At 35.9% G+C, this 18,901-nt stretch overlaps 1 protein-coding gene across 2 annotated transcripts in view; it reads left to right on the forward strand.

Moving 5' to 3' along the window:
* CWF19L2 (CWF19 like cell cycle control factor 2) overlaps positions 1-18,901 on the forward strand; it is an 82,927-nt gene that overhangs the window by 25,161 nt on the left and 38,865 nt on the right. For both annotated transcript variants that reach the window (XM_063305826.1, XM_063305827.1), the window contains exons 8-10: positions 1,476-2,149; positions 6,124-6,220; positions 6,604-6,693. In XM_063305826.1, coding sequence (XP_063161896.1) covers positions 1,476-2,149; positions 6,124-6,220; positions 6,604-6,693 — 861 coding nt within the window. The remainder of the gene's footprint in view (positions 1-1,475; positions 2,150-6,123; positions 6,221-6,603; positions 6,694-18,901) is intronic.

Here is an 18,901-nt window from a genome sequence, read left to right on the forward strand (position 1 = left end):
AGTCACTGGGGCAGTGGGAGGCTGGAGACCAGTGAAGTTCTTTGTGGATGTGTGTGGGGGTGTTACTTTGGGGGGCATTTCCAGTTTTTGTGCTGTTTTTTTATGCTCTTTACTATTTTTATTGTTGTAAGCTGCCCAGGGTTATGGTGCATAAGATGGGAGGCCGTATAAATCAAATACAGTGTAAATAAATAAAATTTCATGGTGCAATCCCTTGTTTTCTAATTCTATCAAAAATTGATAAATACAGCTGATTTTTCTAACAGAAGTTAAGCATACCCCTGGAGAATTATTTTGGGAAAGAAAGAAGAAGCTTTCTGGGTCCAGACTGCACATGTTGACCATTATGTCTGAATTGCTTCTTCCAACTCATATCATTGCACTAATTTTGAAATCAGTGCTTTGTTCTAGTGGAAATAATTTACAGATTTGGCTCCAATTATCAAATATACACTGGAGATGAAAGAGAAAACTAGAACCCTGTGGAGTGTCTTTTGAAGCTTTCATAATGAAATTAATAGAAATAAATGTTCTCACCCTAAGTAAATAGGCTTAGGATATATGGATATGTTTGTCATTTAATGGAGAAAAGGTTGGGTTTTGCTGCCAGTGTATCAATATGGGCTAATAGATTTAGTTTATATTGGCTGGACAGCCTTGGATTCAGATGGCTCAGGGCTTGATATCTATTGGACTGTCTCTCTCCAACTATTTCTGCCTACCTTTTAAGATATGGCAGGATTGATACGTTCCAGGCCCCACCATTAAAAACAATATAATTTGGTGAGACCTGGTAAATGGGCCATCTGTTTGGCCATCCCTCCCCTTTGGAATGTCTGTCTGTCTGTCTGTCTGTCTGTCTGTCAAATTTGTTGCCGCCCATCTCCTCCGACTGGAGGGACTCTGGGCGGTTTACAATATAAAACATATAAATAGCATTCTCCTTGAATGGCTCTCAACCTACTGACTTCTAGGAAAGTCTTGAATATCTGGCTTTTTCAGCAGGCCACAAGGCAAGCTGTTTGGTGAACTTGCAGCTGAGATTGGATATTTAATTTGGGGGTTGGGGGTGTTTCCCATGACATAGTGTTTAATGTTGCTGTTATTATGGTTTTCTGCTCCATTTTAAAAAGGTGCTTATTAATTATTTTATGTCACCTAGAGTTGCTCTGGTGATTAAACTGGCTCTTAAATTGATTGATTGATAAATTCCTGTTCAGCTCTGAAGCTTACTAGGAAAAATATGCAAAGGACTAGTAGTTTGAAAAATAAAGAGTGATTGGAACCCTGAGTTTCTTGGAAGGAACATTTGGGTAAAAATGGAATTTTTCAAGAGTTATTACCAGGCTTGCAAAACTCACAGCAATTTCAAATGAAGTTCATTTCAAAGTTAACATTACAGTTTTTCTTTCAGGTGTTTATCTTAACAGTATTTTCTTTATATGAAAATATGCGCTTTTTCATCTGTCTTGTAGTCAGTGGAGCTATTTCAGTCAAAGTTAAAAGAAGCTGAGACAGCTGCGATCCAAAAAGAAAATGTTAGTAGAAGACACTGGCAAAAATATAAATATTCAGAAAGCAAGCATACTTTGAGGGATGGCCAAGAGAAGCAAGAGGAAAACAACCCAGAAAAGCTTTCATATGAAGAACAACCTAAAGAGAAAAATCGTAAAGTATATTCTGAGGAACAGAGAAATTACAGTAGAAGTGGACTGAGAGAAACTGAAGAATCAACGCCAAATAACAAGGAATCGACAGTAGCAGACTTAACTTACAGAACCAGAAAAGATCCTCATCAATTAAAACATTATGAGAAACCTTTTTCAAGCCCGGTGAAAGCTGCATTTCTGAAACCTAACAATGATGGTGATGATGGAGGCAGACAGCAGAGAACTCCATCCCAATTACTGACTCCTAGTTGTATGAGCGGTGGTTTCTGGAAGCCCAGTGATGATGCCGATGCTGTCCCAAGATGGCGCAAAGCACAACCTAAGGATGAAACTGGAAAAACAGCCCTAAATGAAAAACCATCCACAACTAATATGGCTGTTACCAGCAGGGAAGAAGAGCCAAAAGAGAAAGGGGAAGATACCTCAGGAACTGCAGTGGAAAAAAAAAAGCCATTGGACAGTAAACCATCATGTTTCGGGTATTTAGCTATCTTATTGTTTTGAGGGAGAGGATGTCTTATAGTTGTATCACTGCTTTACTATCACATTTTGAATTTATCTAAAATATATATACTTTAAGATCTGCTTGGAATTTTGGAATCATACTGTGGGCATTCTCATAAAATGGCAGCCATGGACAACTTGAATGTTCAAAAAATGGTGACCATTTTTTTTTTCTTTAACTAGCTGGAGAAATTGTTCCCCAGCATAATTTTTTAGTTCCTTACATCCCCAGAAGGCTCCCTAAACCTTTATTTCACTTTAAAATTTGGGTGTGTATATAGATGTTTGGACACATTTTCAGTGGAAACAGTGAGTTGGAGTCACCTTCAGTTTTTATTTTCACAGAATGTATATAGTTTCTAGGGGCCCAGAGGCATCCTAGAGGCTGGTGCTGTGTTTTGCATCATGCCAAATTATTATTCTTTAAAACACTTGAAAAAATGTCAGCTGATGCAGGAAGCCTGGTGTTGCTAAGGGAAGTGTTTTTGGACATAATGGTACACCATTTTGCCTTACCCTTGTTTTAAAATTATAGGTAGCCATTATTATCTGCAGTCTTCTTATTGTGGTTTGACATATGTGCAATTGATATATTGGGACCAAAAATTAGTATGCACTGAAGGATTTTCATGTATCTGTATTTTTAGCCTTGTTTTTTCATTACGCGTGTCCAATATGGTGGACAAGGTTCTGCATTTGTGTGAAGAATGTTTTTCTAAATGAAATGGTTAGATTGTGCTGTTCCTCCTCACATGGTCATATGCAGCCCTGTTGTAAGGCTTCCTGTGGCTTCCTCATGACAGCTGGAGGGAGGCACCACTAGTATCCGGTAGCTTGATCAAGAGATCCTTCCACCAAAATTGTGAAAGAGCAACATAGAACAGGGTGACTCACTTCATTGCTAGCCAAGTGAATAGCTTCAAAGAAGAAGGCCAGCTGTTATGAGGAAGTCAGTGGGAGCCTCCTTGCGAAGAAGCAAGGAGAAGGAAGAGCAAATGGAAGGATATTTCATAGAAGACTGCTATGGAAGAAAGAAGGGAAGAATTGTTTGTGGGAGGAAGAGGATGACCATAAGCTCTGGTACCCAACCTCCTAATTCTCATAGGCACAAGTTCTCATTATTTGTGGTTTTACAGTAGAATGGAATCCCATGAATAAGGAGGGTAACCTGTAGTACAAGGTACACAAATGATAAACAGAATCTAATGTTTCTTGTTTCTTCCTTCAAAATAAAAATAACAACAACAACAGCAATAATGTTCCAGAAAGGGCATAATGGGAAGCAAGGTATTTGGATTTTTCAGAATGAATTGCTTTAAATTACCTGAAGCACTTTAAAGCTAAATTTTGCTTCATGTATGATGCATATATTGCCTGTGGAATCAGTGGGTAGGTTTATTCTGCTGCTTTCACCAAATAGCATTAATCTATTCTGACTGGTATGGCCAATAGACAAAATTTGTTCTGAATGCTTGGAAAGCTTGGATTTAGCTTGGGGAGATTTTGAAAATGAGGTGAATCTGTGTTAGGTGCCATATGTTGTTTTTCTTTACTATTTTACTGAGTTAATTGTGAAATCTATCCAGCAGTTATTTACATATCTTGATGCCAATAAAGCAGCAATTCTAATAATAAGTAGAAATAAAATATATGCTACTGAGATGGGTTTTGATTTATTTTATATAGCATAAAAGCCATTGACTAAAGCAAGCTCCCACCTCATGCAACAAAAGACATTACCTGATTCCTTAAGTAGCTTTAGCCAGTATCTTAGAGCTCTTAAAATATGCTCACCAAATTTGCTTATTAGGTATTAGAACAAAGGATTTTCTGTTCATAAGAGAGAAGAGACAACTGTTGATTCAATAGGCTTTGATATCTAATTGAATATTCAGAAGCCTTAATTTAAAAAAAAAAAAAAAAAAAAATTAAAATTAAATTGTAATTAAATTAAATTCTAAAAGCTTCTTTAGGGAGGATTATAACTTTTTAGTAGAACATCATCCAGATAATTACTCCAACTTGAAGGCTGAAAGGCAGAGATTCAAGAATGCAGTGCATTGTAATTGTAATGGCCCTGTCTGGTCTACAGCACTGTGTGTCTGATCATGCTCCTTTTAGTTCTTGCATATAATTTGCATGTAAGAAATTCCAATCCTTAACATCTTCAGGTAGAATTAGGGTGAAAAAAAGAACACATGCGCATGCACGCACGTGCGTGCACACACACACACACACACACACACACAGAATCTGAAATCCTGGAAAGTTGCTGCCAGTCTCTGAATTAATTGGAACAATGAACTAATCCTTATAATGGAATTTTCTGTTGTTAAAATCTTGCAGTTAAATATTAACAACAGCAGCAAAAACCAGTACAGGTAGTCCTCACTTAATGATTGCCCTGCTTAGCAACCATTTGAAGTTATGGTGCTAAAAAAGTAACTTTATGACTGGTCCTCGCATTTACGACTGTTGCAGCATCCTGCAGCCAGGTGATTGAAACGTGGGCATTTTGCAACCAGTGGGCATATATGACTGTCGTAGCATCCAGCGGTCACGTGATTACTATTTGCTCACTTCACAGTCAGCTTCCAATAAGCAGAGTCAATTGGGAAGCTGGCAGTAAAATCATGACTTGCGGTCATGTGATTTCTCACTTAATGTCCACTGGCGATTCGCATAACGGCAGTGGAAGTAAAATGTAAGTCCATCATAGTCTCATGATGTCTTGCTTAATGGCCACATTGTTTAGCGATGGAGTTGCTGGTCCCAATTGTGGTCATTAAGCAAGGACTACCTGTAACAGGTTCTGAAATGGAAGTTCATATAGATATACTGTAGTTATCCACTACATATGATTTTATAAGACCACACAAATAAAGTGATATTCTAGAGGTGACAGAGTTGTCCCTGGGGGAGCTGGGGGTGTTGACGACCGACAGGAAGCTCTGGCATGGGCTGGTCCATGAAGTCACGAAGAGTCGGAAGTGACTGAATGAATAAACAACAAAAACACAAACATCTGGGGCAATTCCATAATAATTCATGGATGACTAAATGTAAGGAAACAGTTTACATTGTTAAGGACATATAAACTTTAGTTTCTTTCTATGAGATGTGTATCATACAGTGTGAGAGTACCTTTTCAACAGAAGATGGCTTTTAAAAAAAATACTAGTTTGATTTCAAGAATTAGTTTGTCCTTGATTTAATTGGCACTATCACACATTGCTATCATATCATTCTGGGAGATCTGCTGATTAGAGCACATAGCACCACAGGGGTCAGAAACACTCTTCATTTTCCCAGTAATATGCAAAATATTTTGTTTTAGCAGGTTTTAAATTTCAGTTTTTAGTATGGTTGCATGCTAATCTTGAATGCTGTACTGTTCCCTATTAAAATATACAGTATACAAACTAATGAATGACCAGGTTACGTAAGTAGAGAATAATTTTCTTGTCATTCAGATGTCAAGCTACAGTTTCCCCATTTCTGAATATTGATCACACAGGCTGGTGCTGATCGCATTTGCATTCAACGACATCTAGAAGGCTGCAGTTTTTCCCATGTGTCTTACGGAATATAGTTTGTAGAATAAAGAAGATGGAGTATTGCAACAAAATGTAGCATGCTTGCATATTTCCTGAGGGCGTGGCAGAGGTCATGTAAACTTTGAAAGTTAGCATCAAAACTAGGAAAGCTAACTCTAATTTGGGATTTCAAGTAGCAAAAATTCCTAACAAATTTTAAAGTATTTTTAAATATCTTTAAAAGTGCATTTAGTCTAATGTAAAATACTCAGTGCCTAAGCTGCAATTTCTGAACGAACCTCCCTACAGGACTATCATAAGCCACTTTCTCCCAGGCAAGTTATCCAACTGAGATAGTGAATTGCATTTTCTCATGTTTCCTGTGCATGATGCCTTTGTCTGTGTTTGGCCAGATCTGTTTCAGAGGATGAGAGTCTTCACATTCTCAGTGATGAGGAAATGAACAAACTGGGAGCCAGGATTGTAAAAGCAGAACTGTTGGGAAACAAGGTGTGTGTGACAAGAGTATTGACTTTATTAGATAAGTTTCCTTTTATTTTAATACACAATGCTTTAAGGCTAATTGTTCAAATATGATCATAGCCCCGAAGTCATAAAATAATTAATCTATTTGTGAAAATATTCTATTAATATCTTTAGAAGCAACTTTGAGCTTGGCCTCACAATTTTTAATTGATTTACTGTTGATAAGCATCGATCAGCTGGAATCAAGAGCTTTGGGTAGTTATTATGAAGCTTCCATTTACATGGAATTAATAATTATTTTATAGGTAATGTTTGGAAAAAAAAAACGATTTATAGAATATTTTAGCACAAAAGGCACTTTTATGTTTTTAAAAAGTTACATTGTACAATATTTGTTCTGTTTGAAGGATTTAGCTGCCAAACTTCAGTCTCAGCTGGATAAGGCACGCAAGCTAAAAAACAGTGGAACACAAGCTAAAGCTAGAAAATCTGATGAGGTAAGGGGTATGCATTATCTGGCATTTGTTTTGGATTAGTGCTTTTGGAAACAAAAGATCTAATGACAGGTGTGCAACATCTAAAGCTGTGACACTGTTAAATATAGTTCCTAGCGTTGGCAGAGTATACCTACAAAACAATTAGAAATTATGGTGTGTGATAAAATATCATCCTGTGAAGGCAAGCTGTGAAAAGACACTGTTCAGTACATCAGATACTTAGAATTATGGCATATTGGGTTACTTTAAATAATATAACATAGAGTTGCTTATCTCTTGTATTTCAGAATATGTATTGTTAGTTTGCCATCAGCATGTATGAAGTCTGCATACAAGAATGTTTCTCTGATTTTGGTACACTGTAGTCTTTGGTACTAATCTACTTTTAGGGTGCATGGACTTTTTGTTTGTCTTAAGCTTACTTCAACATTTTGAGGCCTTATTTCTACCAAAGATCTTAGTTAGTCTCTCAGTCATTTTAAATAGTTACGTATTACTTTTGAGAAAATGGAGAGGAAGAACAGATTGGTAGTTCTCACAATGTAATCATTGGCTGAATGCAACGGGAATATGAAAAGAAAGTGGCCCCAAAGGAGCTATAAAGGGGCGGATGCTTTATGAACTCGTTCATAAACTAGCTAGAATTAGGATAACTAGCAAAATTGTTGAAAAAATCATTTCAAAACAAAACAAAAGGAAAGGAAACTGAAGTTAAAGCAAAAAGAAACAGTGAAGAGTTCCAAAAGGAAAAAAAAATCCAGACTATGGTGAAAATGGCAATGTGATTCAGTGCAAGAAGGCGTCAAGTGATGCATTTTAGGGCAAAAGATCTTAATGTTCCATATATGCTGGTTTTGTTTTTTTTTGCTGGTGGTGACTCCTAAAGAAAGATTTTGCTGGAAATAGCACTATGCTTTGCAATGTATCGGCTCCCCCCCCCTTAAAATAACAGTAAGTTTTTGCTAAAAACCTATTTGTAACAAGGTGTGATTGCAAAGAGGTGATGATGAGAAACTTGTTAAACAACATGCCATTTTGAATTTCTATTAGATTTGTTCCAGCCATATTTCTTTTCTAGGCAAGATGTTAGGACTTGTACTAACTCCAGAGGTTTCTGGAGGATTTGATAATGGAGATGAATTTCAGATCTGGCTTCAGATCTAAAATCTAAGTACGACTGTGTTCATCTTAAATAATGTTACGTTATGTTAGGACTAGATAAAGGAAATAAGTTTGCATTTATATCATTGATCATATTTTTGTTAGGGCAGATATTAGAAAAGGACTTTGGATTTCAGTACTATCACTATGCTGATGACATCTGGCTTTATTGGTCTTTACTAATTATAGTCAATGAAGCTCTTTAAATCAGAGTCTGATGTAAGTTGTAAACTACATGAGATGGAGACAAAACAGAGGAGTTTTTGGTCAGTCAAAAGACAGATAAGGGAATATGTCTCCAACCTACAGTATACTGTTGGAGTTCATTCTCCCTAAACCAGGGTTTCTCAGCTAGGGCTCCATGGAACCCCAGGGTTCCACAAGAGGTCACTAGGGGTTCCCTGGGAGATCACAATTTATTTAAAAAAATATTTCAAATTCAGGCAACTTCACATTAAAGAGGTAAGTTCCATTCTTTATTTTTAGTTTAAGATCACTGTTAATGCATATATACAGGCCTACCCATGAAACGAATATAATAATTTTGTAACTTCTGGTCTATATTTGAGCCTGAATGTACAGGGGTTCCCTGAGGCCGGAAAATATTTCAAGGGTTCCTCCAGGGTCAAAACGTTGAGAAAGGCTGCCCTAAGCAAACAGATTTGCACGCTGAGTATACTCCTGTATTTGGCATAAGATACAGAGGTTTCAGTAATGGGCAGAGGCATAGCAAGTTTAGTAAACCACAAGCATCCATTTCTGTTAATGTTAGGATAATCATATGTCTGGGTAAACTGAAATAATACATTTCCTTGGCAAATGTAAATCAACCCAGCCTTACGTAGATTGACAGCTTCTGGTATTTAAAATATTGTTGACCTTCAACTCCCAGCATCCTTCACTACTGGCAAAACTGGAGTTCCACGGGTTGCTCATCCTTATTCAGAGTTCAGTATCATGCTGTTGGTGTTCACATTTAATTTAATTATGCAAAAGTTCTGAATACTTAAATAAATGAAGAAAAGTTAAATAGGAAAGAAGCTTTTGATTTCCCAATACATTTCAGAATTCTAATATGAAAACTTCCCTGATGAGGTATAAGTTAACTCAATTTTTGAACTAGCTAGTTTAATTAAGTGAACTACATTGTTTAACAGTGCTGTCTTTCATTTTTATATCAGCACGCAAGTAACAAAAGCAGATCTCCTGATTCCAGTGTAATTGTTCCAGACAGTACTTTATAATTATATATGAGTTGTAAAATGGAAATTAACTGAATGAAAGTCTAAAAATGAAGGGTTTCTGAAAAATTCAAACTGAATATGAAGAGAAGCTTTACATTTTCATATTTGAGTGTATACATGCATTCTTATTTGTTAAAAGCAGAAAGGTACATATTTGGAAATAAGTGCATTTAGCAACCACCTTAATAGACGCTTAAGAACATAGTCATGTTGAGATCTTAAGGAAATTGGTGTATGTACTGTGCCAGTGACAGTATTTTTAATTTTTTTTATAAGATTGTGGTTATGTATGAGAAGTTTAGAAGAGAAATCTATTCTTTTCTTTCTTTTGTATTCTAGTATATACAGAAGCATTTGATGATTTATTTAGACTGTTAAATGTTTTACTGCTTTAGTTATCTATAGAATGTTACTGACAAATAATTAGAAAATCCGGGAACTGCAGGGAATGTAGGAGGTTGAATGACAGTTTCAGAATAATTTCTGCTCATTTTCTTTTCTGCTTTTCACGTGAAGTTCTAGCACTTAGGTGAACATAATGAGACTTTCTAAACATGTTTAAGATTAAGCAGTCAGGCACCTTTATGCTCTGTTGAAGCAGATGATCTGGTTAGATTTAACTGTAGTTAACATCAATGCTGCAATAAAATCTGTATACTTAAAAAGGGAAGAACTATGTGTTTCTGTACCGATATCCAGGCTTTTAAACTTGCTAAAATATCACCCTGGTGTGTTTATTAGTTATATGCATTCAGTATTCCACACCAATTAGTTAAACTTCAACCATTCTACTTTTGGAAGCTACAAATGCAGCAGATATAATATTGAGTATTTTTTTTTCATTTAAGGCAACACTTACTGTGATTTATGTTGAATGTTCTTTTCGTATTGGAAGGAAGTGACAGGAACAATTTCAAAATTAAGCATATTGCAAGGTAGTCCAAATTGATTCAGGCAATACAGAGGTGCATATTAAATATATGCCTCAAATTGAAAACTGTAAGCAATAAAGTAGAAACTTCAGGCAAGAAAGCACCAGCAAATTAGAAAGTCATCAAATTTCATGGGTTGCCAAATGATTTCTCAGAGATGCAGATAAGAATTTGAATTTTTATGCATTTTGGTCCCTTCCAGAATGTTTTTAGGTCTAAATCATCTTAAGTAAACTATGATGATATGATTTATGGCACTTCAAAGAACTGTTTTAAGAATTCTTCACTCAAAAGGCATTTCTGATTTAAAAAGATACATGAAACAGTAGAAGTCAGGGAAATTGGAGGTAGGATGATCCAAAACTACCGAAAAAAGGTAAGTTTGGCAGCAAATTCTAGGTATCATGGATACCAATGGAAAATAGGTGAAGTTATTTCAGAAGAGTAAAGCTTAAAGGCCTTTTGCAAACAACTAGTAAAAAGATGGCGTTCATTATGTGCAGTTATAGCAGAGGATGGTTTTTATTACAAATAATAATGCATGGATACATTAAATAAATTTAGCTAAAAACTCTTAATACAAATATTATTTTAATATTGCAGGCATAAATGAAGTAGGGTTAATCTGTGCAAATCATTTTTTCAGCGCTATTGACCAAGATTGTCCTTCATTTAATCCCTTTAAATCTGAACTGGTTGGCCCTCTGTGAGTAGGTATCCCTCTGCATGGGAGTAATTGGCTCATTCAGATCACAGCCAATAAACAGAAACTGCCAAATTTTGTGAGTTCTGTTAAAGCTGATGGAAAGGAGCAAGGTCAGAGTAATGTTTCATAGAAAGATACAGTAGGCACTTACTATGTGAGCTTGGCTTTGGGGCTCATAGGAGCAGTATTAATGAGTCAGATGGAACAAGGAAGGTTTGTCAGTGTTACTGCACTGTATAGTGAATTGCAGCAGAATACCACAGGTCAGTAGTTCATCCTGAGAAGCACTGGGGGGATTTGCAAGAATGTGATTCTTGTGCCACTGATAGTATATATAGATGTTACCTGTAGGAAGGAATAAGATGTTTTTTGGAGGCAAAGGAAAATACTAGGCTTGTCTTGAAAATCAACCCCTTTCAACTTATTACAACAGTAATTTGGCAAGCTATTTTTTTTCCTTTTTATTTTTGGCCTTTCCGTGGAAAACTCTCATCAGAAATGTAGTGTGCTGATTTGATTAAAAGAGCTCCATTAACCTTGGGAGCTTCTGTGCTCATAAGCCAAAGTTAGTTTATTACTTAAAAGACATCAGTTTTTATATTGATTGTCATCTCAAGTGGCACAACCTATGTTGGAGAGGGTTATAAAATCCACATATGTGGCTCAGTTTCAAAATCTAAAATATGCATTAATTAAGCAAGAATTGCTTTTCCCCTGATTCAGTGTGATCCAATTAAGAGTGCTTAAATTTTGAGAAGTAATTATAAAAGAAGCTCATCAATATAGCCATATGTGTAATTGGTGTTCTAAAGTTCATTAGTCAGAGGTCTCCAAAATCTAAGGGAAAGATTTCATAAAAGTAATTACACAGTTTAAGATGAGTAATTAAGCTATATTCCTTAAATAAAGATGTTTGGCTTTCAGCCATTGCATCTGGGGAATATGGATGGTCTTTCTGTTAACTGCAAGTTTGTAATATGTATGTACATAAGTGTGTTTTCCTGAAGTTGATTTGATCACTGTGTTTTTTTTTTTACTTTTTTACCTTTGTGAGAAGTGATATTGTAGGACAGGGTGGAAGTTTTTTAAGTACATGACTGAAGTCAATAAAAAAGGAAACTGACCTTTGAAAAGCATTGTACAAGATTCCCAGATTCTTAAGTATAACTAGGTTGGCAACTATTTATTTGAATATTTTTCAAGATATAATAATAATAATAATAATAATAATAATATTTATATAGTGCCCAATGCCCACTGACTCTGGGATATCTGAAATGCATTTTAGAATATATATGCATTCTGGAAGTTAAGCCATTTGCTGATTAAGAATTCATAGACCACAATTTTTATCAAGCATAAGACAAGTCTTTAACCTACGTCATACTTTATTGACCTCATTCCCTTCAGATGTGCTGGATTGCTTAATTCATTCTGGATTGAGATTATGGATGATGGGATTCCAGATACGTGAAGGCTCTAGTGCATGGGTATCCAACCTTTTGGCTTCCCTGGGCCACACTGAGTGAAGAGGAATTGTCTTGGGCCACACATAAAATATATAATATAGTTAATGTATATAAGTAATAAACTTCATTTATTTTTTAATATTTTTATTATAAAATTTTTAAAAAGAGGGCAACATAAAACTAGTGAGATATTTGACCTTGTTTTTGTGAAACTAATGCATCAATGTCTGGTTCGATGAAAGTGGTTGCAATTCTCAGTGAGTTCTCAAGGTGCTCATCAGAAATTTTAATTCTAATTTTACTCTTTGTGTGCTTCATCCTTGAACATAGTTGCTCACAAATGTATGTGCTGCCAAAAAGTGATGTCATGAATAAGGCGTGATTGTGAAGCGAGGGATATTTTTCTCTGGAAAGATAGGTCTTATAAAAGTCCAGTAGAGAGACATGATCAAATTTTTATTTGAGTTGAATGTCTGATTGCAACTCTATGCGTTCCATTTGAAAACTTGGAGCTAATGTAGTTATGTCAACTGAAAATGGAGTCGAAAATATACCAAAATATTGATGATTTTTTCTGGAAATCTTGAAACCTGTTCTCAAATTCCTGTATCAAATGGAAAAGCAAGGCTGCATATTTCTCGTTGTTCACAGGACTGTGTTTAGCCAACATATTAAAATGTGTAAAATTATTTTCCATAACTTGAGCTTGCCATACTTTAAGTTTTATTTCAAACTCTGTTATAGTTTGAAACATTGCAGTGATAAGTTGGTTTTCACCTTGAAGACGCATATTTAACTCATTTAAATAAGCGGTCAAATCCACCAAAAATGCTAAAACCGCCCAGAGTCCCTCTTTTGGGGGAGATGGGCGGTGGCTAAATTTGATCGCTAAATAAATAAAAATAAATAAATCTGTGAGCCATTTTTCATCTTCAAGTTCTGGCACAAATTTCCTTTTTGATTCCATAAATGACTTGGTTTCATTTCGCAAATCATAAAATCTTTTCAGCATTTTACCCCAGCTTAGCCACCATACTTCAGAAAAGTAAATGGTGCATAATCAGCATCCATACTTTTAAGGAACTCCTGGAATTGGCGATGATTCAATCCCTTGGCCCTTATGAAATTCACTGCTTTGATGACAATTTGCATGACATTATCCATTTTTAAAGCTTTCGCACATAAATTTTCTTGATGTAGAATGCAGTGATACTTCATCAAACGTGAGTTGCCGGTGGCACTTGCATCGTCTTCTATCAATTTTGTAAGTCCCTCACTTTTACCAACCATCACCAGGGCGCCATCAGTAGATATACCAGATAAGTTGACAATGGTTAAAGAAAATTGCTTTAATGTCATTTTTACTGCTTCATACAAATTAAGAGATTTAGTTGGGTCTTTTAATGGCACCAAGAAGCCATTTCTTCAGTGACATTATATTTGTTATCAATGCCTCTAATAAAAATGGCAAGTTGAGCTGTATCTGTAGCATCAGTACAGATCCATCGCCAAAGCATAAAATTTGAAATTAGCAGCTTTATTCTTCAAACCTTTTTCAGTAGATTTTCCTGTTTCTTCAATTTACCTAGCTATAGTCTGGTGAGACAAACTGATTTTAGAAAAATTGCTTTTTTTATCAGGACAAGTTATATCTGCCACACTTTCCATACGTTGCTTAATAAACTCACCATTGGTAAATGGTTTTGATGTTTTTGCAATCAGATTTGCTACCAAATAACTAGCTTTTATAATAGAGTCCTTTTGAGTTGTAACTTTAAAAAAAAAATGGTTGAGATTACACTTTTTTTCAGTTCCACTAATTTGTCTTTATGTGTATCAAGATTCCTTGATACACTTCAAATTTGGCAGTAGGTTTTTCCATATAATGCCTTTTCAAATTGTAGTCTTTGAAAACTGACACATTTTCCTTACAAATTGAGCATAGTGCCTTAGTATTTGTCTCAACAAAAAAGTACTCATCTGTCCATTTTTCACTGAATACCCTTCCTTTATCTGTGATTTTTCTTTTTTTCTTTTCTTATTTGGGTTCTGTTTTCTGTTGAAACGACTGTGAAGCCATTCTGGAATAAATTTATTTAGGAATAAATATATTTTTAAAGAAATAACACAACAGGCTCATTGTAAATTGTTAGGTAGGCAAATAAAGCAAGGTTTAATAATCAAATAAGAAAACTTACATGTCTACTTAATAATAACAATAAATGCCTGTCGTCACAGAACATGTGTAGGTAGGTTGAAATATTATATATAATGCCAAGTCACCACAAGCTGATGTTTGTAGCGGGTGGCGGCAGTGTTAGTACTGCACTGCCCCTCCCCTACACAGCGTTCCGTTGTTTCTACCTACATAGTCCGCGATTGAGCACTGCACGATTGAGTCACAAAAAAAATTGCAAAATAATGTTAAAAGTTCATGATTTTTTTGGGCCGCATTACTAGCTGTTCAGGGCCGCATGTGGCCCATGGGCCATGGGTTGGACATGCCTGATATAAGTTAAACATATATGGGGGAAAATATGCATCCTTGTTTCACTCCCTTACTCTGAACCACTTGGTTTCTCCAAATTCAGTTCTTACAGTAGCTTCTTGTTCATTGTAAAATTGCTCAGAAGAATAATCGTGAATTCTGGCACATCCATTAGCTTTAATGTGTTCTACATTCTGACATGATCTGTACAAAGACGTAGTAGTCAATAAAGCAAATGTATACTTCTTTCTTGCATTTCCTTGCTCTTTCCATTATCCATCCTATTTTAGCTAACTAATCTCATGTCCTTTTCTGAAATCTTCCTGTTGATTTAATGTTTTGCTTTTTTGTTAGATCTTAAGCAAAACTTTGCTTGCATGGGGAATTAGTGTAGTGATAATTGGTGCATTTTCTTGCCTTCTCCTTTTTCAATTTATACACTAATCTGTTCTGGTCACAGACTTGTTCATTTTTGCTGATGTAGAGTGTTAGAACTTCTGCCTCCTCATGCAGCTTTAAATAGTTCAATGGGTATGTCATCTGCTCCTGGTGCTTTCATCTTTGACAGCTAGTCTATTGCCTGTTGTACCTCACTTACTAGTGGAATTAGTTCCTGATTATCTTCTCTGTCAACAAATATTTCATTCTGTAATCTCATTTGTAAAAATGTTCAGCCTTTCCATCTTCTTAAATCTCATTTGATGCTATCATATATCTTCCCTTATTACTCTTGAGTATTCCTACAGTATCTCAAGCTGTAAATTGTCTTACGAATTCTCTGGTCTTAAAAAATATCTCATTTTCCTTTTCTGCTATATTCTTTTGTTGACATTCTAGATTGAGCTCTCTTGCCCTTTTTGATATTGAAACTATGCATTCAGTTGTCATATGTTCTTTTTATTGTCTAAGGCTTCCGACTTATCTCTTTTCCTGGCTGTCATAATAGCTTTCTTCTCTTTTAAATTTGGAACCTTTTCCCCCCCTGCTTCAGATTTTCTGATGTCTCTTATTTCTTCCTACAGCCTTTCATATTAATGTTTGCAAAAGGTAAGCATGATAAATCCTAACAGGGATCTTACATAATGAAGGTAGTCTTTGCTTAATGACCACAGTGGGGACCAGAATTTCAGTTGCTAAGCGATGTGGTTGCTAAGCGAGGCACCACATGACCGGACCTGATTTTACAACCATTTTTGTGGCTGTCATAAAGTGAGTCACTGCAGTTGTAAAACAAGTCATGTTGTAAAGCAAATTGTGACAGTCGTAAAGCAAATTGTGACAGTCATAAAGCAAATCAATAGTTTCCAATTGAGTTTTTGGGTCAGAAGCTGGCTGGGAAGGTTGCAAATTGCAATCACTTGACTGTGGGATGCTGCAAACAGTCATAAATGTGAGCTGGTTGCAAAGCACAAGATTGTGATCATGTAACTGTGGGGTGGTGCAACAGTTGTAACTTCAAGGATGAGTCATAAGTAACTTCTTAGCCCTGTCATATCTCTGAACTGTTGTTAAACGAACGGTTGTTAAGCGAGGACTACCTGTAGGGATGTTCAAAACTCACTAATTTGGAAAGAGAATATTCTGGAGATCCTGGACCATTCTGTTCCCCCTCTGGTCCATGCTGAACCTTCTACTGATCATTGCCATTCCATGTGGTGGTCTGTCAGTTTCCCAAACTAAATGCTTGATGGTCTAGAGGAGATTTTGAAAGGAATATTCAGAAGTTCTCTGGAACATTCTGTGGTCAATTTATAAATCCTGATGGCTGTGTTCTTCAAATCACATTTTGCTGGCATGATTTAATTTTCTAAGTTTAAGCTACATATTTGAGGCAATTCAGTATGTTCCACAGTGTGCAGCTGGAAGTATCCAGGCTGACTGGCTTGTACATTTCCACCTTCTGTTTCCTATTATATTGTCTATTTGATTCTAGTGTTACCTTTTTTTAATATAATTTGATTGGAAGTTTTAAAAACAAGGGTAAAAATTAATACAAACTACAACAGAGTAAGAAGGGGAAAGAGGAAGAAATAAAAGATAAAACTAAAGTGCAAAAACAAAAAAAGGTAGAAGAAAAATAGGAAAGAAAAAAGATACAAAGAACTGGCTTCAGATCTTTACTGCAGTTATAAGTACAATTGTAGGTTTACCTCTTTCTATAAAGTTACATCATGACTCTTCTTTCTATAATCTATCCTATTTAATTGAGAAAACCATAGATCATAAGTTATTTTTTTTTCTGTTTTATGCAAAAAGACCATAAGGGGTTTCCAGTCAGCAATAATCATGATACTGTCTTTTCTCTAATTAAACAGATAAATTTGGCTGTCTTAGCAAGTTCTATCATCTTTACCAACCATTCCTCCATTGTAGGTATTGCCAAATCTTTCCAGCTTTGTGCATACAATAATCTCGCTGCTGTTATCATGTATAAAAACAAAGTTCCATGACTTTTTTCCAGCTGCTTATCCATCAGTCCCAAGAAGAAAAGTTCTGGTTTCACTTGTATATTAATCTTTAAAATCCTCTGAATCAGTGTACGCATTTGAATTCAAATCCGAATCAGTGTATGCATTTGAATCCAAACCTTCTAGCTTTTTTACATGTCCACCATGCATGATAAAATGACCCTTCTTGTTGTTCACATTTCCACCATAGATTTGAAGTACCTTTATACATTCTAGGTAATTTTTTCTGGTGTCATATACTAACAGTATATCTTTTTATAAAAGTTCTCTTTAAGATTATAACAGTCTGTAATGGTTGCCTACCCCAAATACTCAGACTCACAAGAGGAGACTTAAATGAATTCTGATTTATTAGGGATATTATGGCAAATACAGAGAAAGCTGAGAATGAGCAAAAGCGTGCAAAATACAAACTAAATCCCCTTGCTCGAGGGAAACCCCTCCCTCGCCCGCCCCTATCAACCACCCCTTCCCAGGTGCTGAAAACCGTTAGCCTTAGCCTGGGAAAGCAACCTTGAATCCATGACCTAACCCAAACACATTCCAATACAGCAGCCAAGAGATAACACCTCCGCAGAGTGGAATTATCCACCCGCTCCTGAGAATAAGCCCCCTCCAAGGAAATGGCATGCGAGGCGTTACGATGTACCAGGCACATCGAAACGGCGAACATGACACAGTCTTTCAATCCTTTCAACCAGAAATTTTCCCATTGTTCCATCTGTATATTATGACCAAAACTTTGAGTACACTTTATTACACATTCTTTCACTTGTTCTTCTATTTCAAATTTCAATAAAAGTTTATACATTTTAGCAATCACACACTCACATTTGTACACAATTCTGTTTCAAAGTCAGTCTTACAATATTCATTATGATAAATTGTTTTGTCTACTTTGAATCTTTCCGATAACTGTAAATAGGAAAACCATTGAAAACTATGTCCCTCTGCTGTCAGTTGTTCTCCTGATTTTATTTTGTATTCCCCTTGACAGAATTCTAGTATCTCATGGTATGTTAGCTATTTGTATTTGCCTATTAGTTCTTGTCTATAAAATGCTTCTTGTTCTGAGAGCCACGAAGAGGTTTTCAGGCACAGCCTGGGTTTGTATCTATTCCATATTCTCAATATGACACATCTAACATTTTATTTATTTTCAATCCTGCCTTTATTATTTTTATAAATAACTCAAGGCAGTGAACATACCTAATATTCCTTCCTCCTCCTATTTTCCCCACAACAACCACCCTGGGAGTTGAGTTGGGCTGAGAGAGAGGGACTGGCCCAAGGTCACCCAGCTGGCTTTCATGCCTAAGGCACGACTAGAACTCTCAGTCTTCTGGTTTCTAGCCTGCTACCTTAACCACTAGACCAAACTGGGTGATTTTTAAAATCTGTATTAACTTTGATTTTATCGTATCACAAATATCCATGCCACCAAATCTCAGGTCATGTCCTTCTAACTCCAGGAGCCTTCTATTTCTTAGCAGCTCACACTCTTTCATCCAAACCAGAAAGCAAGCTGCAAAATACAATTTCAAATCAGCTAAACCCAGTCGTCCTCTTTCCTTTGCATCTTGTAACACCTTATATTTAACTTGTGTTTTTTTCCCTTGCCATAAAAACTTAGATACATCCCTTTGCCACTGTTTATATGGAGCATCAGTTGTCAAAACCAGTATTGTCTGAGATTCTAGTGTTATCTGTTGATGTGCATATTTATAGTCTCCATTTATC

The sequence above is a fragment of the Candoia aspera genome, chromosome 5 (assembly GCF_035149785.1).
Source record: "Candoia aspera isolate rCanAsp1 chromosome 5, rCanAsp1.hap2, whole genome shotgun sequence".
Classification (NCBI taxonomy): Eukaryota; Metazoa; Chordata; class Lepidosauria; order Squamata; family Boidae; genus Candoia; species Candoia aspera.